Source organism: Denticeps clupeoides, chromosome 13, assembly GCF_900700375.1.
Source record: "Denticeps clupeoides chromosome 13, fDenClu1.1, whole genome shotgun sequence".
Classification (NCBI taxonomy): domain Eukaryota; kingdom Metazoa; phylum Chordata; class Actinopteri; order Clupeiformes; family Denticipitidae; genus Denticeps; species Denticeps clupeoides.
Window position 1 is genome coordinate 18,379,385 of NC_041719.1, and position 21,100 is coordinate 18,400,484.

Here is a 21,100-nt window from a genome sequence, read left to right on the forward strand (position 1 = left end):
AATTGTAACTCATAGAGGTCTACCTCTATGTACCATCCGACCTCTACAAATAATACAAAATGCCGCAGCACGACTGATCTTCAACCTTCCCAAATTCTCCCACACCACCCCTCTGCTACGTTCCCTCCACTGGCTCCCAGTAGCTGCACGCATCAGATTCAAAATACTGATGCTGGCCTACAAAGCCAAACATGGAGTAGCACCATCCTACCTCACAGCCCTTATTACACCTCGCACTGCACCTCGTATACTCCGAGCCTCCAGTACTGCTCGCCTGGTCCCTCCATCTCTGAAGGTAAAAGGAAAATATTCATCTAGACTCTTCTCTGTCTTGGCCCCTCGGTGTTGAAATGAACTTCCCCTGGAGGTCAGAACAGCTCAGTCACTGAGCACGTTCAAACAGCAGCTCAAGACCTTCCTCTTTAGAGAATATTTAGATGAACTTGTAACCTTCTTATTGTCGAACTTGTGTACAGAATCTACAACAGAGTGAATAAAAAGATTGTATTCATAATTGGGGTCCTAATGAACCAGAACTGATCACTTCATCGATGGTAACTTGAAAGCACATTGTAAGTCGCTCTGGATAAGGGCGTCTGCCAAATGCCTTAAATGTAAAATGTAAATGTAAATGGACATGAAGGATGCACGTGGCATGTGGGAGGGGCGGGTAGAGGGTCATCTGAGATTGCTACATGTGTCTATAACCAACTTCGCATCCTTAGTACAGCGGGGGGTGGCAGAAATGTGCCTTCAGGCTGTCCAGGACCTTCCTTTGCTCAACAACGTCCACAAGTTCCTCGAGTCGGGACACAGCCAAATGGACACTCTTAAGAGTGTGTCTGTGTCCTGTCCAGATGGATGTTACACCGTGTGTTAAAATGCTGTTTCACACAAACCCCCCATAAAGCAAGCGCAAAAGAAAGAAAAATATATATGTATATACACATTAAACTATACTAACTAAAACGTAAATACTGTACAGTACTATAAAAGAAAAGTACACTGAACAAGGACAAACAGGACAACATCATGTAAGAGGATATGCTGGATATTTCAAACAGAACACACAAGACAAACGTGTGCAACATGAGCAGAAATGTGCAAAAGGAGACTTGTGGTGAATAAGGATACAAGATCATCATCATCATCGACACTAACCTGTCCCGCAGGCTTCTACAGAGTCTACTTCTAAAGGGCTCACTGCTACTCTTCTTAATGAAATAATATTTCGAGTATTGTACAAACTATTTTTGAATTTATTACTCTGTGTCAGTATCACATATTTTTGAGTGTCGCTTATGGCCATAACAAGAAGCAAAATGTAATCCAATGCTGGTACACAAAAGGCATAAGTGATGTTTTGGCTAAAAAGTTGTATTTTTGGTGTTAAATAAAATGATTATTCAAAATATGGATTCTGTGAAGGCTAATCTCTAGAAACGCAGCGCTTGCTCAAATATGTTGTTTTTAAAAATTTGCTTTAGGTCTCCTGTAAAATTCTGAAAATGTCCTTTATGCCTCTTGTGCTCCAAACCATTTAATAGCTTCCACACGAAGTGACCCTGTGACCCCAAATCAATGTAGAACTGTGCTGCTGCATGACATTAATCAGACACGCCTCCATTTTTTTCTACACCCCAACATTATATTAATATTTCAAAGAAAAACGGTGGAAAAATCTTTATTTTCTTTGAAATATTAATTAAAAAAATCAGGGGTACTGAAACCCCCAAAAGTGTCACGCAGTAGCACAGTTCCCAGGAGGGCGGGCATCAGCCCAGCACAGGGGGCACACACACACACACACACACACACACACACACACAGGTCACCTAGTGTCTTTGAGCAGTGGGGGGAAACACGGGGGAGGGGCGCTCAAACTCTGCACACAAAATGTGCCTGGAATTCAAACTCATGACCGTTTCAAACAGAAAAATCGTTGTCAACATGTTATTACATGGATACACACGAACACTTACATTCATGCCCTTTACCAGACGCCCTTATCCAGAGCTACTTACAGTCAGTAGTTACAGGGACAGTCCCCCCCTGGAGACACTCAGGGTTAAGTGTCTTGCTCAGGGACACAATGGTAGTAAGTGGGGTTTGAACCTGGGTCTTCTGGTTCACAGTAGCTACGCTACTACCACCCTACCACCTGAACAGAGTGGAAACTGAAGAACGAGATCTGACGTAAGTCACCCTTCATCCAGGTAATTCTGGTTTATTTGGGATGAAATAGTGAGGCCGGATCCCGACCCACGTCCACACTCGGAAAAACTTCAGCGGTTAATGGCAGGTGCCGCAACAGTACGAATCCCGTGAAACGGAATTCTCCACCCGTAACTCGCACGGTCATTGGTCATCACATGCTGCCCTGCTGTAAACACGTGGTTCTTAACCATGACACCTTCCATTACTCAGACTTTACTGGGTGCAGTCATGAGAGAGTCATGAGCCAGAAGCAGTGACCTGATCTCAGCAGAAGGGGGCGTCGTTTCCTCATTTACAAGACAAACTAATGACGACGCGTCATTCTTTTTACTGTAAAAAGAAAAGCTGGGTTACAAAGCGTCGGCATAAAGCACAAATGCAATTAAAGTCTTAAAATATAGAAATATATTCGGTTTCATGATAGTCCTTGCAAAATGTATCCAAATTGTGACGTTTGCGTAAGACGGACAATTTATTGAATGTGTGAGCATGAGCAACACTTCCTGCCTTTATTCTCTTCCCAGAAGTGTCACATGGGAGTTATAATAGTCCCACTAACATCTAACATGTCAAACGACAAAGAGTTCATTAACCAACACAATTATATCTCAGAAAACCTGATGCCCTGATGTTTCGAACGCTAGATGAATCTGTCCTTATGATTGCTGAGAGGGCGGGTCTCGGTTCGTGTTGTGTTCTGTGACGTCACCGTGAAAGATCCCTGTAAAGCTGCTTTTTTATTATTATTATTATCTGCCAATGAGATAAAGGGGTCACGGGGGTCCCCGTTTCTGTCCATGAGAGTTGGTATTAACCACCGCGCCTCTTGGTTATTTATCTTGACGCTGATTTGTAACTGCGGCCAATCGCAGCGTGTCCCCGCCCCCGCGGGCTCGTTCTAGGAACGCGATTGGTCAGTTTGGAGCGGTCCACGGCAAGATGGCCGCAGCTCCGTTCCAATCAGGGCCGGCTCCTCCGGGCGGTCGGTGCCGATTGTCAGATCAATGGAGAGTCAGCGGCGCTGAGCGGCTCTCCCGTCGCCGGAGCTTCCGCCCGCCTGGCCGAACTCCAACCGAGCCGCAGCCGCACCGATCGGAGCCGGATCGTTTGGGTGAGTAGGCCGCGGGCGGGCCGGTTGTCGGGCGGGCTGGGCGGGATCGGGTCCCAGTGCGCGGCCCTTCTCTTTGTTTTTGTTTCCTGACTTGGACCGACGTTGCCGGCGCTTCCCTTCCCGTCTGTCGCGCCCGGATCGCCGGGATGCGGCGTGGCCGGGTTCCGCGTCTACAGCGGAGCAGTGCGTGCGTGCGTGCGTGCGTGCGTGCGTGCGTGCGTGCGTGCTAATTAGTTGATTATCGCGTGTTTTGTCCATCAGAGGGGACTTCAGCGTCCCTCCCAGCTGTCACCCCCGGCCGGCCGCACAATGCGCCCCCTGTCCCCGCGGCGCAGCTGTCGCCGCTGCCGCCTCCTGGCCGAGAGACGCGGCCGCCGTGCGGAGGTGGACCGCCGGCCCGGAGCGTCCAGAACCGCGTACTGACGCGCGTAATGAAGCTCGGGTGCCTTATGTAATTGTTATTTACGTCACGGCAGTAAATAACGGGATTATTACGAAGTCTCATGGGCGTTCTGAGCACCAGACGTCTCTTACGTAATGATGGCCGTTTGTCTCTTGCTGTTCAGCAGGGTTCCTCGGAGAACACTTCCTCAGAGGATCCTGCTCGGGCCCTGAAAGCCCCATCTCTGGCCCCGGGCCCTCCCTCGCTGTCTCTGTCCTCGGGGACGTGGCGCGTGTCCTCATGCACGTATTCTCACTTTCTCACCCTTTCCTACGAGTTCTGTGGTTCTCGGACAGGCTGGAACAGCGATGTCGGCCTGACATCACAGAGAGAGGAGGTTTCCATAGTTACCTGGGGTCTGTGAGGGAGGTTGTCGGGACCGTTGTGATGCCAACTCGACCTGGTTGTGTGTGTGTGTGTGTGTGTGTGTGTGTGTGTGTGGGGTCAGCTTGCTCGCTGTCGGATGATTGAACGCATCCACAGAACTGAGAAAGCAGCGGCAGCAAAACCTGATCCTTCCGCAGGCTGCAGCAGAACCGATTGGTGTGTGTGTGTGTGTGTGTGTGTGTGTGTGTGTCGGATCAAAGATGGAGAGAGAACAGATGGGACACCGTGGTGGCTCTCATGATCTGGACGTGCTAGATGTGGAGTTGTGACGTCATCACCAGTGACACCAGCCTCATGTGCCCTGAACAGGGATCCTGGAAATGACAAACCAGGACAACATCAACCATGATTTAGGGGTGTGTGTGTGTGTGTGTCAAGAGCCCATGAACTAAAATTGATAGTTTCCTCATCTATAGAAAGTTTTTAATAATATCATAATAATAATTTTTCGGCCAGACGGGGGGCGGCCGCAGAGACGTGCAGCTGCCGCTTTCTCTCTCTGTGTTGCAGGTATTTGCAGTGAAGAGCTGTGATGAGCGGCGGCGTCTCTGATTGTCCCGGCGGCAGGGCGTGACCCTCTAACGTGACCCCGCCTCCGTTAGACCCAGGGCAGCGTGGGTAATCTCTGCCTGTGTGATTGAGGTGATGCCCGCACGCAGAAGAGAGTCTCACAGACGGCCGTGACTCAGCTTCACCGCCCGGTCCACCACGCTGCTCCTAGTTCCTTCCCGTCTTTCGCCTCACATGTACATCATTTACCCGTATCCAGAGCGACTTACAGGGACAGTCCCCCCTGGGGACACTTGGGGTTAAGAGTCCTTCTCAGGGACACGATGGTAGTACGTGGGATTTGAACCTGGGTCTCCTGGTTTATAGGCGAGTGTTACTACCAAATCGCTGGTGGGACGGAGTGAAGAGCGGGATCATGTCTCTCGTCTCTCAGTTGGCACAGAGTCTCCGAGGCGATGGCTTAAGTGGATACTCGCTGCGCAGGAAATGCTGCGTCCATTAGCCCTCCTACAACACACACTCCTCCGGATCAACTCTCCCGGCGTCTACCTGCGCTGCCGCGCCAGCGTTTAGCTGGTAACTAGTGGCTGGTTAGTGGCTGGTTAGTCGGGTTTTTATTCCTTACGGCGCTCAGCTGTCCTGCTGGAACTGGAGACTAATGGCTCAGTGTCAGCAGCCTCATTTCCTCCATTAGCCGAGTCCGGGCCGGATTATCTGCAGTCTGTCATCTTCTCTTCAGTTCATCTGAAAAACCCGAATAGTAAGAATGTCGTAAAACTGTTATACGCTGTTAAATAAAGGCCACGGGGATGAATAAGGCGTCTTTCTCTCCGTCTCTCCCCCCTCAAACAGTAGGGCTGTTATTTCAGCACCCCGTCCTTCCCCCATCAGACACCTCTTCTCACACTGCCCACAATGCCGTGGGGCCGGAGAGCGCGGCCCAGGCGGGAGAATGGGGACGTTACGCTCACGGAACAATAACCTTCTGCCAGCACGTCTCTGCCTGTGTGTGTGTGTGTGTCCTCGCTCGCTCGCTCTCTCTCTCTCTCACTCTGAGATGTTTAAACAGGGGTGAGAGGGCGGTCGGGGGTGCAGGGGGGTGCTGGAGACGTTGCTGGCTAAAGTAAATATTATGGCGTGGTGAGTAGGGGCCGCTCTTGGTTTTGTCAGGAGGTGACAGTACGCAGGAAGGCAGGGGACGAGCCCGCCGCCGGGTGTCCCCTCCCGGGACACCGACTCGCCCCGCCTACAGTAAATCTCATACACACGCTCATACACACCACTGCCCTGCATTACCCAGAAGGCCCTGCAGGCAGGCGCATGTACGGAGGTGCAGTGTTTACTTCACTTCCCGACTGACAGCCGCCGCTCCGACTTTCCGTTCCCATCAGACACCCAGTACAGGGGATTGTCTTCTCCCGAAGGACGTGCCACCGCTGCTTCCGAATGTGGCTCCGCTGCATTATTTTTTTGCTGCCATGTTGTGTGCAGTAAAGAAAAGCATCCATTAGCGACCATGTAGGTGGCCATGAAGCGCTGGTTTAAGAGACAATTATACACTTCATAGTTCCTTCATGTAAAATACTGGCATACACTATACAGCTTTGCCCTGTCGTTTGTCATTGTCATTTTTTTTTCTGCAATGCTGGCAGCTTGCATTGTATTGGGCGAATGCTTCATCCACTTTAAGATGATGAGTAGCCAAGTTAACAGAGGAAGTAGATAATGTTTGCCTTCAGACAATTACTTGTGCTCGTATTGTAAGAGTTTTCTTAGTAACTTCTTGCAATTTACCTGGACAACTCGCAGCTCGTTCTACAACAGCCCGCAACCTTGGAGTAACAGTGGACAACCAACTCTCCTTCTCGACTCACATCAGCGATCTTTCCCGCTCATGTAGATTCCTTCTCTACAATATCAGACAAATCCGTCCTTATCTGTCGACACAGGCCACCCAACTACTGGTTCAGTCCTTAGTAATCTCACGACTGGACTACTGCAACTCCCTTCTAGCTGGTCTACCTCTATGTACCGTCAGACCTTTACAACTAATACAAAATACTGATGCTGGCCTACAAAGCCAAACATGGAGTAGCACCATCCTACCTCACAGCCCTTATTACACCTCACACTGCACCTCGTATACTCGGAGCCTCCAGTACTGCTCACCTGGTCCCTCCATCTCTGAAGGTAAAAGGAAGACATTCATCTAGACTCTTCTCCGTCTTGGCCCCTCGGTGGTGAAATGAACTTCCCCTCGAGGTCAGAACAGCTCAGTCACTGAGCATTTTTCAAACGGCAGCTCAAGACCTTCCTCTTTAAAGAATACTTAGATTAAATTGTAACCTTCTTATTGTCTTACTTATGTATAGAAACTACAACATGTCTACAACATATCGCTCTGGATAAGGGTGTCTGCCAAATGCTTTAAATGTAAATGTAACTTGAAAAGATGCTGTAAACAGCAATGCAATAATGTGATTGGCTACCGTGATGCACGGTACAACGTCACCGGTCTAAAATCTACATGAGTGCTGTTAAGTTTAACATATGATAGCCAGTACTAAGAGTTAAAGTGTGTTGCATAGTATGAATATTTTAATTAAGCCTGATGCACTATTAAATATAACATATATAAGCTGAACTTTGAATGTCTGGGTTATGATAATTTGTAAATGTAGTAAAAAGTTTACATCGTGAGAGCTAACCATGTTTTAAATATCTGCAAAACCTTCAGGTTTTTTTTTTTTTTTTTTTTTTATAAATACATGATGTTCCACATTATCTAAGTACCCATCTTAAATACCAGGTCAAGTTTTAGGCAACCAGGTCCACTGATTAATCCTATTCCTGCTTTTTTTCATAACACTGGGCAACATCTGAAATAAATGGAACAGGGTTTTATTTCATTTGAATGCTGAACAACAGGAGGTGAAGGAATGTACTTAATTTTTTCTGTATGGCTTGCCGTAGCCGGCAATATGCACTCACCAAAGTGGCGGTTGGCGGTCTGAATATTAGTGACGTAGGGCTCGAGAACAGTCTAGGTCTCAAGAGCAATTTTTTGGTGGCCTTGGTCTCTGCCTCGTCTTGGTTCTCGGCACTATTTGATCTCTGCCTCCTCTTGGTTCTCGGCGCTATTTGGTCTCTGCCTCCTCTTGGTTCTCGGCGCTATTTGGTCTCGGCCTCGTCTTGGTTCTCGGCGCTATTTGGTCTCGGCCTCGTCTTGGTTCTCGGCGCTATTTGGTCTCGGCCTCGTCTTGGTTCTCGGCGCTATTTGGTCTCGGCCTCGTCTTGGTTCTCGGCGCTATTTGGTCTCTGCCTCGTCTTGGTTCTCGGCGCTATTTGGTCTCGGCCTCGTCTTGGTTCTCGCCGCTGTTTGATCTCGGCCTCGTCTTGGTTCTCGCCGCTGTTTGGTCTCGGCCTCGTCTTGGTTCTCGCCGCTGTTTGGTCTCGGCCTCGTCTTGGTTCTCGCCGCTGTTTGGTCTCGGCCTCGTCTTGGTTCTCGCCGCTGTTTGGTCTCGGCCTCGTCTTGGTTCTCGCCGCTGTTTGGTCTCGGCCTCGTCTTGGTTCTCGCCGCTGTTTGGTCTCGGCCTCGTCTTGGTTCTCGCCGCTGTTTGGTCTCGGCCTCGTCTTGGTTCTCGCCGCTGTTTGGTCTCGGCCTCGTCTTGGTGATCTTGGTTCTCAACGCTATTTGGTCTCGACCTCGTCTTGGTGATCTTGATCTCGGCCTCGTCTTGGTTCTCGGCGCTGTTTGGTCTCGGCCTCGTCTTGGTTCTCTGCGCTGTTTGGTCTCGGCCTCCTCTTGGTTCTCTGCGCTATTTGGTCTCGGCCTCCTCTTGGTTCTCGCCGCTGTTTGGTCTCGGCCTCGTCTTGGTTCTCGACGCTGTTTGGTCTTGGCCTCGTCTTGGTTCTTGACGCTGTTTGGTCTTGGCCTCGTCTTGGTTCTCGCCGCTGTTTGATCTCGGCCTCGTCTTGGTTCTCGACGCTGTTTGGTCTCGGCCTCGTCTTGGTTCTCGCCGCTGTTTGATCTCGGCCTCGTCTTGGTTCTTGCCGCTGTTTGGTCTCGGCCTCATCTTGATTTTTATTGCCCGTTTGTGCCTGGCTGTTTGACGATTTTGTAGAACCACCTCTACAGAGACAGCTGGGACAACGTCTGCATTCACCAGGCATCTGGAGAGAAAGACAGCTCTGCATTTCTCATCGTTAAAGAGGGGAAAATAGTACAGTCGTCTGTTCAGGAAATTCATTTAGTTTCTTTGCAAGCAGCTAGCTAACTACTACGGATTCCTTGAACTACTACGGGGTACCATGAAATACAAAAAAAGGATCCTGTGCGCACAAGTTTGTGAAAGTCAAGAGATTGTTATTGTGATACACTGCGGCACAGAATACAGTGACACAACAAAACGTGTCTTTCGCATTTTATCAGTCATCTTAGTGGACAGCCATGAAAGGTGCCCGGGAGCAGTGTGTGGGGACAGTACCGTGCTCAGTGGCACCTTTAGAACCGTGCATTTTCCCTCGGCCTTGTAGTTGTTCCTGGGTGAAGTCTATAACACGACTTAAATCCGTGCAGTCCTTCTGTCCGCTGAGCCGGTTCAGAAAATGTGAATCCCGTCCAAGCAGCAGTAATTTAATTGTATGACATTTCAAAATGAAAATTAAACTTGATTAGCTGAGTCCTCTCAGTCATGAGGAGTGTATATATATTTTTTTGAGATTTGAAATAAATCTTGCGCAGTTCAACACTTTGTAGATCTAGTCTGTAGATCAGTGAACCAGCACTGTCTTACTAATGTTAATGCAATGAATTTGCTAGAAGAAAATATATGTAAGAGTTTCAGTGGACATTTGAGAGCTAAATGTCCATTGTCTTCAATTCAAAGCAAGGAATCATTACATTGCCATATTCATAACTTACATAAGTCTCTTATACAGAAGTCTTATCATATCATCTTCATGGTACATTCCATCTCTTAACTTTCATGAGGTGTAATAAAATAGTTATAGTTATGAGATTATTATTTTCCATCAGGCCTCGTAACTGACAAATCTGGGGGGTTTTAAACAAGAGACATGGAAGAAATCATTGAAAAGATAATATGAATTAGAATTTTAATGAGTAAAGATGCTTTACAGCAACACACAGTTGATCTGAGTAATGTGATGTCAGTTCTAGCCCTAGGCTCTTTTGGACTTGGTCTCGCCATCGTTTGTCTCGGTCTTGGTACGCTCCGGTCTCTGGTCAGGCGGTCTTGATACATTAATAATTACATGAAATGAACACTCGCAAGTCACAAGAAGTCTAAGCCAAGTCACAAGTCATTGTTTGTGTGACTTAAATGTGATTTGAGTACAGTCTCAGACTCGAGTCCCCATCTCTGTGTTACAGCAAATAAATACATAAATAAAAGGAAATAACAGCGCCAACATTAACTTGATTTTTTTTTTTTATAAATATGAGACGTCCTGAATCCTAACATTGACATGGGGTTCTAGCTCATTTTTACAAAGGGAATTAATACAGATATGGTGCTTTTGTGCACATGCTGCATTCATGGGCAATGAAAGCAGTTTCAGATGCTACCAAAATTCCCAGAATTCATGACACGCTGTTAAAACTTTACCTGGTAAACTACTACAGTATACCATGGTAAACCTTCAGGTCCAATATGGGTCTGAAAGTTGTTACACTTCTGTTGTGCCATCATTTAAATGGAAAAAATTGTCTGTATGCTTCAGTTCGTAATTTTCCATGATTATAAAAAGGTGCTGGCGCGCTCGCTCACTCTTGCTCACTCTCGCTCGGTCTCCATTGACTGTCTAGAAGAATGTGATTTATGAAACTTATGAAATGTATTATATAAAGCTGGTAAATATATGTAAACAACCTGTACTTGTCCAGTTTGTGCTGTGTACATGACCAGATCAGATTACTCCTCTCTGAGTGTTTATTCTTATGAATGTTTGTTTGTTTTATTGTGTAATGAGGTTTAATAAAGTGTTACTTCATTTTGTGTGTGGTTTTTTTTTTTTTTTTTTTGTTTTTTTTTTGACCCGTACAGCAGTTCACCGAGAGCACAGCCGAGTCCTAGCTGCTGCCTTCTCTCACACACACACACACACACACACACAACCTGCCTCTGAGCTAAGCCTGACAGGAGGAATACTAGTGGAAGGCGAGGGGCGGGGTGAGTGTGTGTGTGTGTGTGTGTGTGTGTGTGTGTTTGTGTCTACTATTGGGAAGAACACCTGGTGCTTTGTCCAGTGTGGGTTTTTGCAGTAAACACTGCCCTCATGTCGACTTCAAACGGCTCCGAGGGCGTGGAGGGGCATGCTGGCAGCCTGCAGGAGGGGGGGAGTGTTTGATGATGTCCCTCACTCCTTTATGCACAGGTCACACACACTCACACACACACACACACAGAAAATGTCTCTGTTGCAGCAGCCTGGCCTGTCTCAATTAGTTTTTGTTAATGTGTTCAGGGATGGGTCGTTCTGTCTGTCCTGTATGTGTGTGTGTGTGTGTGTGTGTGTGTGTGTGCGCGACCATGTGCGCATGTTTCTGTGGAAAAGACAAAAATTCCTGTGAAAAAAATTCCTCAGAAAGTTTCATATTTTCCTTTGCCTGTGCTGAGAAATGTTGATGTTGCAGCTCTGTTTTTGATACTAAACTCAGATCTGATTAATCGATATTTCCTTTCTGACTGTTTTTGTGAACAGAGTGGTTTGTGTGTGTGTGTATGTATGAGAGTGCTTGGGTGACATTTTGTCACACGTGTCCCTGTGTGTGTGTGCAGGTGTGAGTGCGATGCTCTGGAGGGGGGACAGCGAGTGAGGCGATGGGCTGCACCTCGGCTAAGCAGGTGTCGGCCGTGCCCAGCGATGAGGAGGGCCGGGGCAAGGCCTACAGCAACGGAGACCTGTTCAGCGGTGAGTGGCCGGTCACTTGTCATTCCCCTGGTGGTCTGTGCCAAACGTCCTTCCTTCGTCTTAACACTTGGTTTATGTGAAATGGGCAGTGACTTTTACTTCTTTTCACATTTGTGTTTCTCACTGTCAGCCGATTAGGCAATAATATACCAGCCATGAGGAATTGGTTCAGGTGTCATTGTGTCATTTATATATTATATGACATTCAAAGAAATGACTCTCAGCCAATCAAAATGCCAGGTCTGACGTCACTGTGGTAAAATCATAGAATTACTAGATGCTGCTTTCACAGTGTTTTTATCTATAATATGAGTGGAAAGTACACGCTGTAAATCAGTACAGGTAGATATGGAAACTGGGTTAAGGTAGCAGTGACGTTTACATTCAATGGATGAATGTTTATATGCAGTACAGGCCAAGAGTTTGGACACCTCATTCAATGTGTTTTGAATGAACACATATGGAGTTATGTACTTAACAAAAAAGGTGAAATAACTGAAAACATGTTTTATATTCTAGTTTCTTTGCTCTGATTACTGCTTTACACACTCTTGGCATTCTCTCGATGAGCTTCAAGAGGTCGTCACCTGAAATGGTTTTCCAACAGTCTTGAAGGAGTTCCCAGAGGTGTTTAGCACTTGTTGGGCCCTTTACCTTCACTCTGCGGTCCAGCTCACCCCAAACCATCTCAACTGGGTTCCGGTCCGGTGACTGTGGAGGCCACGTCTCCATTTTTTGTTAAGTACATAACTCCACATGTGATCATTCATAGTTTTGATACCTTTGATGTGAATCTACCAACATAAATGGTCATGAAAATAAAGAAAACACATTGAATGAGAAGGTGTGTCCAAACTTTTGGCCTGTACTGTATAATTGGCAATAAAAGACAGAAACGAAATGTAATGTCTGCAAATCATTGTTGGTGTTTAAAGTGCTAGGAGATGCTGTTGTAGTGTACATCTCTAGGGGCAAATGGCAATAATCACAATACAAAAAGCAAACAACATAATCAATAAAATCATCTACATATATATTGCTTCACTTATTTCTCCTCAATGTGATATGGTTTTAAATGTGTGATTTTTTTTTTATGTGTGTGTGTGTGTGTGTGTGTGTGTGTGATATATATATATATATATATATGGCCACCTTATGAAATAATAGACCTTGCCATATGTTCTTAATATGTAATCTTTGATTTGTCTCTATAATTACTAGCGGCCATCTAATGTACAAGCAGGTATAATAATTCATGACTGAGACCCAAATGCTAGTGGCTTTCATGGTCTTCCTCAATATGGCATCTATCTATGAGTATAATTATCAATTATATAACAGATATATTTATTTATTTCACACCACCAACCATCCTGTTAACGCACTGGCATTAAATCTATTAGCTGTGGGTCAGTCCATTAGTGTGTGCGATTGCCTGCTAGTAACTACAGACACCTTTCTTCTTAGTAACAGTCAGGTTGGCGATTCTGCCTCTGCCCGAGTATGGCTGCACTCTTCATCTTCTAATGGACTCTCGTCTATGTTAAATTGTCTGTCATTCTGCGCCATGTTCAGGATCCCTGTGATTTGCAGGTAGCAGGATTCGTACGGTGAGTAATTGTGAACAGGGGTTGTGCTCCGCGTGGCTTTTTTTTGCGTTGGCCGTGAGAATCGGAGCTCTTTTCTGCGCTTCTGTTATAAACGGCGTGTTGGGCACCGCACGCCGAGGCGTTTGGGCTTTTTCACACTGTCTTTCTATTCGGGGAACGGCAGGAATGAGTCAGACGGCTGTCTAGTTAACAGCATCAATTATAGCTGGCTGCCTGTCGCTGCGAGCGAGAGCGGGGGATTATGGGAGATTAAGAATTAGGAGCAACAAAGTGAAGCTTCCACGTGGGGAAATGGCAGATTAGAAACTCCAGGAGGTCTCGCTCGGCCCTGCCCGCTCCGACGCGTCCAGGAACACATGCCTCTCCCATCAATCTCAACGCGCTCCATCTTACACGGCTCCCTCCCTCCCTCCCTCTCTCTTCCCCGGATTTAGTGCCGGTCCCCTCCTCCTTTTCCTGCCTTTTATGGAAAGACCCTCACTTTCTTATTCTCCTTTATTTGGTAGCGTTCCATCTGTCCTTCACCTTTCCATCTCTCCCCCGTGTTCCCTTGTACCGCTTCCTTCTTCCACTCCCGCCCTTCCGCGCCCCTCCTGCCTTCCATTTTCCACAGTGTTGTGAGCATTAGGTCATGGCCCCTGTGTCCCTTCTTCCCCTCCTCCACCCTCCTCTGCTCTCAACTCCGCCATGTCTTCTTCTGTCCCCGGGGACTGTGAGTCCCACCAGAAGAGCAGGTCCCTGGGTCTCTGGGATGATGTGTGAATGGATGGATGGAATAGTCCCGGAGTGACCTGGATACCGTGGATTATGGTCCATTCCTCTCTCTACCCATATCCCATCTCCACATTACTCATCTATCTCCATCCCCCCTCTCTCTCTCTCTCTCTCTCTCTCTCTCTCTCTCTCTCTCTCTCTTCCCGTGTCTCCCCTATCTCTGTCCATCGCTGTCGGGCTGTTGTGATGTGGGGTGGGGGTGGAGTTGCTGGGTCTCCAGCTCTGTAAAGCAGGTCTGTTTGCTCCGGCGTACTGTGGGACTGTCGGCGTGTGCGGTTGTGCGATCGCTCTCCTATGTCCCAGTTAGCTGGCTGGTTTTCCATGGCTGTTTTACCGGCTTCTTAATAGCACACGCACACGCACACACACACACACACACACACACACACACACACAATGACAGGAAAGGCCAATCTGCTTTTTGCACAGAGGCCAGGAAGAGAAGCGATATATATATAAAAAACACTTTCTCATTACGAGCTGTGAAGTTTGTACCTGTGTGTGTGTGTGTGTGTGTCCTTGTTCCATCCTAAGGCATTTCTGTGACATTGAGGATATGTTTTTGTTTTTTTTGTTTTATAAGATGAGGTAAAATGCACCTTTGGCTACTGAGGTGAAATTTCAGGGTGGGGTCAGGTTGAGACATGGTGGAGTCTCGATATACACTTATAACACAGTTGTTATGTAGTAATTACATTGTTCTGTGGTGTGTGTGTGTGTGTTTATTGGACTACCTTACATCGTGGCTTTTTATTGGATTGGTTTTGTTGTTTTGGAGGGGGCACGATGTTCCAGAGAGCCGCTTGTGGGCGTTGGCAGCGAGGTGTTGAGGGCGGAGTTCCGCCATCACCAGTCGTCAGTGGCGGAAGAGGAGGGCTGACATTTACATAACACCCTCAGACTTGCTAATGTCGCCTTTTGATGTCTGGATGTGAGTCAGAGCACAGACATGAACTCACACAACACAGAGATGATGTCGGGCATATCGGCGGCGGCCACGGCGAACCTCTCCATTTCTACTGGGCCCACGTCAGAACGCCTCCCCCCGAGACACACACACACACACACACACACTTCAGGGCATTTCTTTCATGTGTGTGTGTGTGTGTGATGATCAGCACACTTAACCCATTTGTGTTGCATTGATGAAGGATGTGTGCTGTTTATGGCGCTGCCAACGTCACAAATCCAGAATTAGCGGCGGGAGTGAGGACCGTGACGTTCACGCTCGGGAAGAGGCTTCAACTTCTGTACAACATGAGAGATATCTTCACATTAAGGATCATTTTCCCTTTAGTCCCAAAAATAGACCCCCCCCCCCCCCCCACGCACACACACACACACACACACACACACACACACACACACACACACACACACACACTACTCTGGGCCAGAGATGACAGGAGAGGGGACACTGGCGTCACAGATGCTGGCGGCAGATCAGCGTTTCGGGGACGGATGCTGTCCGGCGTGGGGAATGGACGTTTCTTCCTCTCTCCTTTTATAGACATATGAGGCGCAGCGTGAGCGGCGTCTGTTTACCGCGGTGCTGATTCGGCTCTGCTCCATGTCAGGTCCAATTCAATCAGGTTTGATTCGATTTTTCCTGCACGTGTGTGTGTGTGTGCGCGTGTGTATCAGAATGTCCACGGCAGGTTTGACTTCATCACATTGACATTCTACAGAGGTTGACAGCTTCTCTCTCTCTCTCTCTGTGTCTGTCCTCCCCACACCTTTTAATCCCTCCATCTCCCCCTCCCCTGTTTTCCTGTCTCTCTTCGACCTCCACCCTCCTCTCTGTTTTCCTGCTCTGTCTCTGGCCCCGGAATTGCCTGGCTTCTGCAGGGTTTATTCCCAGCTTGGGAGAGAAGAGGAGAGTGGTGGACGCTGTGTCTTTTGCTCTGTGTGTTGAAATCTGAGATTGTTGTGCATAGCGATGCCCTGTCACTCACACACACACACACACACACACACACACACACACACACCGCCCTGATAACACCAGAGGGGCAAAATACAAATCAATGGGCTGATAAAGCATGCGAGTGTGTGAGAAGCCCCTCTATCGGCCTGTCTTTGTGTTGATCAGGGGGACGCGGTAGTGAACTGCTGTCCTTGCCTCCTGATTGGCTGCTGTATTGGGTCGTGGAGGGCCGTTGGGCGGTTACGAGTTTTGAGTGTTTGCCCGCTGTTCTCCAGCAGTCAGTGAGTTTCTGCACGTCTGTCTCTGCCTGCAGACGAGTACAGGATGAAAGCCGTGGAGGAGGTGAAGTACATGAGAGGAGAGGAGGAGCGAGTGAACGCTCGCAACCAGGAGAACCTGGTGAGGGATTTCAGTCACCACACACACCCCCACATATAATCTCGGCCACATATACACATGTCCACGGTCATTTTTCTATTTTTGTGAGTATAATAGCCATGTAACATAAGTAACTGACATTTCTAAACCTGACAAACCTTTCACAACCAACAAAATATCCCCTAAAAATGCTGAGGTCTCCGCTAGCATCTGAATACATGCATCCAGTCACACGCCCAGACTTACAGTGCCAACATAAACACACTTCTATATACATATATACGTCTCTGTCAGATTCCAGGTCTCTCACACACTCTCTCAGCACACATACAGAGAATATGGGGACACACACCCTCGAATAAACAAATATATACAATATTCACACACACACACACACACACACGCTCTTTATATCTGGAAAAAGAACTAATCAGGTCACGTGTTTCGAAGTGTGTTTTTATCAGTTTCATATCTTCGCACTGCTACACATTCACTCCCACCAACGCCCATGCAGCCTGGAGCTTACACTCGGAGGTGTGTGGCCGTCCCAGGAGCAGGCACAGACCTGCTTGGGAATGTGAATTTTGCATTTGATGTATTTTCAAGTGGCCTTAACCCTTTAGCACCCAAGCTTTCCACCAGAAGTTTTATTATTAGAATCGACACAATATCTTTTGCTACAGGCTTTGGTTACCCCATACCATGTAGGAGCAGCGCATAATTCACAGTGGCAGCCACAGTAAAACAAGCGCGCTGGTGTAGGTGCCACCGCTGTGTAGTGAGAGGTCCAGCCCCCAAAACATCCGCTGTCCTGTAGACAGAAGGACGGGCTGGAAGATATGAACAGAATATGTACCGGGCTTGTGTTACTAATAAATGCACAGATTTATGCCATCAGCCATTACGTTTAACATGTGCACTTCCTAATTATTGCTTTTGGTGACCACAAGGGGGTGATTATGGGCTATTTATTTATATTATTCCTGTAATTTTATTTATATTTGAAAAATACTAATATAAAGTATGCCAAAAAATGTACTGATTTAATAATGCATGATATATCAGTCCTTATTTTGCAATTTTGCTGGGGGAATATTGTGGTTTTGTGGAGGGAATTGGACCTAAAAGCCTAAAGTTACTGTCAAAATAAGCTTCCATAAAGATATGACTGGACTGGTGACACTGTACTGTGAAGCCTGGAGGTAATGAAGTCGAAGGCCAAGCCCTCTGACAGTACACCCCTCCACCCCACCTTTATTCTTTACTGTTTTTAGCAGTAAGAATGAAACAAAAGGAACTTACTGTGAAGCAGCGGTGAAAAGAGGCGCATCTGAGTCTTTGGGTGATGTAGTCAGGATGTTCACTTCTCTGTGTCTCGTTTTGCTCTGCAGGAGAAGAGTGCAACACAGCACAGAGGCAAACAGCACAAGGAGGCAACCGGAGCCAACAAGACAAAGTTGGTTGTGTGCCTGACCGTGTGTGTGTGTGTGTGTGTCTTGGCTTCTAATGGAATTATTTTGTGGTTTGTTGCTGCTTCCCTTTTCCTCCTCCTCTCATCTAACTTCCTCTTGCTGTCTTTGCTCGCTCTGTCTCTCTCCCGACCCAGTATACACACGTCAGAGAGTCAGCAGGAGTTCTTCAGGATGCTGGATGAGAAGATTGAAAAGGTGAGTGTGTGTGGATGGGAGGAGGCTGCGGCAGCGAACAGGTCCAACCATTTAAAGGGACAGTACATCCTGATGTCTCGGCCTCAGGAAGCAGTACAGTCTTGAGAGGGACCCTTTCATGCCATGTTGCTCTCTGACCTTCCGTATACGAACCCATCTTTCCTCATCTCTACCTCCACGTCCACAGGGACGAGACTACTGCTCTGAAGAGGAGGATGTGACATAGCAGCAAGGCCCCATAGCTCTGCTACTGTAGTGTTTGCGTGCGTGTGTGTGTGTGTGTGTGTGTGCGTGTGTGTGTGTGTGTGTAATGAATCAGTATTTGTGTGTGCCTCTGTATGATGTGTGACTGGGTGTGTTTGTAAGAAGCAGCATATCGTCTTCAAAGGCTGTTCCCAACGTTCCTCCGTCTTGGTGTGGCCCTTTGGAGGCATGGGAGGTTTGGGGTGAATGAGTGGAGAAATGGACTCCGTGTGGACACCCCAGCTGTTCCCGCCTCCTGCTCAGAAGCGAGTGAGACAGCGGGCCGACGCAGATGGAGGGAACAAGGGAGTCGGTCTTCGTCCTGGCTGCCTGGAGCCTGGGAGGGAGAGAGGGAGAGAGCGAAGGAGCGAGTGCAGTAACGGAGGATGAGTGGGGCCTGTGGAGCTGAACTGAGTGGGCTGGGCTGGGGATACGCAGAGATATTTTAATATGAGAAAGATACCCAGAAGAAAAAAAAAGATTATTTTCAGGCTCTGGGCCCCTTTTTGAAGGATTTTTTTGTCCTCTGTTTTTACATTTTATAATTTTTTTTTTTTTGTATTTTGGCCTTTGTCATAGTGCAGTGTTCTCCTTGGGCTGATGCTCTGAAGGTCTGTGCCCTATGGCTGTTACAGTCTCAAATTCCCAGTACACACACACACACACACCAACAATGCATAGGTTTACACATATACTGGGAAATACCCACACAAACCTAGATTCTCTGAAGGTTTCATCTATTATTGTGTTCGGTCAGACTTAAAAAAAAAAAAAAAAATTAAACAGTATCTACAGGCTTCATCATTACTCGTTCCTGCATCTTCAAATCTGTCCTTCTGAAATTAAAGCTTACTTCCCCGTTCTTTCTGGCTCTCTCTCTCACACACACACACACACACACTACACTACTGACACACTACACGTTTTGAGAGGGGACGTTGCCTGGGAAACTGTCCTGACCGTGCTTCTGTCATTATTGTCATGTTTTTTTCCCCTGTCTTTAATTTTTATTTTTGTATTTTTCTGTTCCAGTATCAATGCAGTTTTGTTTTTGCTTTGTTTTTCTATTAAAAGAAATTTTAAAAGCACACTAGCGATTTGTCGGAGCTTTTTCAGTCTGTGCATCGGATTTGGTTTACTGCTGATGGTGGGAAGGTGTCAGTGTGGAAAGTAGACTGATGCGAACATGAGCTCCATTTCAGGCCCAGCTGCTGATGTGTCGTGGCCCAGAGGAACGAGTCCGGCCCTGAGCGCCACCTGCAGGCCGCTGGCTGCAGCCGCTGAGAGGTGTGGAGCTCCAGCCCAGTCCTGATCGCAGCCAGATGCTTGTGCCCAGCACCATAATCCTCCACTAACTTGGTGTGAAGATGCCAGGTCATGTCAACAGGCCCAGCCATGTGCTAGACCACGGAAAGAACAGAAAAAAACCCAACAAGATAAGAATGATCACGACGCATGCAGCCCGACCCTCTTACTGCACGTTGTTACTGGCTCACCCTCAAATTAAGATCAGGGATTCGGGACCCAGGCTCTGCCACCAGGGCCAGAGAGATCTCTGGAGAAAGTTGCCTGTTTGCCTGAGAAAGGAACGCGGGCAAGACGGTGTTCTTTCCAGCATGAGGTAAGCGGTAATAAATCCGTCCCTGGGAGAGTCTCATTAGGCCTGGAGCGCTCCAGACTGCTCCTCACGTGGAGAATGTGGCCCTTCGTGCTGGACCGGGGTCCGCCGGAGTTTACAGCCTCTCTCTCTCTCTCTCTCCCTCTCGGCCCGGTTTACCCCCGAACTCGTGCCAGCATGACATCGGCCACCCATTCACACGTCTTCCTGACACAGGAGGCTGTAGTATGAAAGGGGATGTGAGAAGACGGCGGCTTGTGTTAAAAAACACAATGTTCCGTGCCAGATGGGAGTTCTCCTTTTGTCCTGAATTATCCACGTCAATGATGGATGACCAGAACCTGGGTCTGAAATCTTCTCGACAGAATAATTCACCATTTCCTGTCATTGCAGCGCCTCTCAACAGAATGTGCTGGTGTCTGTCAGAAATAAAAAACTGCATGTCCTCTCCGGCACGAGCAGTCTGGTCAACCACCATGTATAACTGACTCTGGTCGGTCCTAACGAGGACGCCGAGGACTTGATCTTTGGCCACTGCCCTGTGCAACAGCGGGTGTGCTCCTGTGGTGCATCTAGCAATACTTACACACCAAGCTGAGTAGACCCCCCCGTTCTGTGATTAGGGTGGCCGGTTCCCGCCCCATAGCTGTCCTTGAGTCTGAACAACATGGCGTTTGTGTTTGATTAGCGCACGTGGGGACGGTGAACAGTAAGCCTGCAGATTTTATAACTTTAAAAAACCGGAGACGTGTTGGCGTCCAGCGGCAAATCTGCAGTTTCTCTCTGGGGAGGAAACAGACTTTTATAACCCGTCATCCGTTCTGCCCACCGTTACCCCGTATTCACAGTAAATACACCCTCTGGCAACGCTGCAGATTTTTATGTGATGGTTTTACCATGAAGGCAGTTAATCAAACAGGAAATAAGGTTGCGAGTTTGAATCCCGGCTCTGACCTTGTGTAGTTGGAGTCCATGCTCTCCCCATATCGGTGCAGGTTTCCTCCGGGTTCTCCAGTTTCCTCTCACCATCCCAGGACATATATACACACTAGGTGAGTTTGGCGTGAGTGTCAGTGTGTGTGTGCTGGTGCCCCACCCATCGCTGAAGCCCCGCCCTTCACCCAGAGTCCCGGATGGCCGCCGGCTATGGAAACTGAGTGAGTGAGGGAGGAAAGAAGGCCAAAACCTGTTCCTTTGACCACTAGAGGGGGATGGTGGCCTGATCTACGTTCCACACATTTCCACGCACAAGACCAGAACATTGGGAGCTTCCATGGAGT

The 21,100-nt window shown here is 47.7% G+C and overlaps 1 protein-coding gene across 1 annotated transcript; it reads left to right on the forward strand.

Moving 5' to 3' along the window:
* Positions 1 to 3,161: 3,161 nt before the first annotated feature.
* On the forward strand, positions 3,162 to 19,292 carry zgc:92140 (uncharacterized protein C1orf21 homolog). Its single transcript, XM_029000011.1, has 6 exons — positions 3,162 to 3,328; positions 11,471 to 11,603; positions 16,228 to 16,313; positions 17,684 to 17,748; positions 17,899 to 17,959; positions 18,147 to 19,292. The coding sequence occupies exons 2-6, from the start codon at positions 11,513 to 11,515 to the stop codon at positions 18,183 to 18,185; spliced, it is 342 nt and encodes a 113-aa protein (XP_028855844.1). The 5' UTR covers positions 3,162 to 3,328; positions 11,471 to 11,512; the 3' UTR covers positions 18,186 to 19,292.
* The last annotated feature ends 1,808 nt before the right edge of the window (positions 19,293 to 21,100 follow it).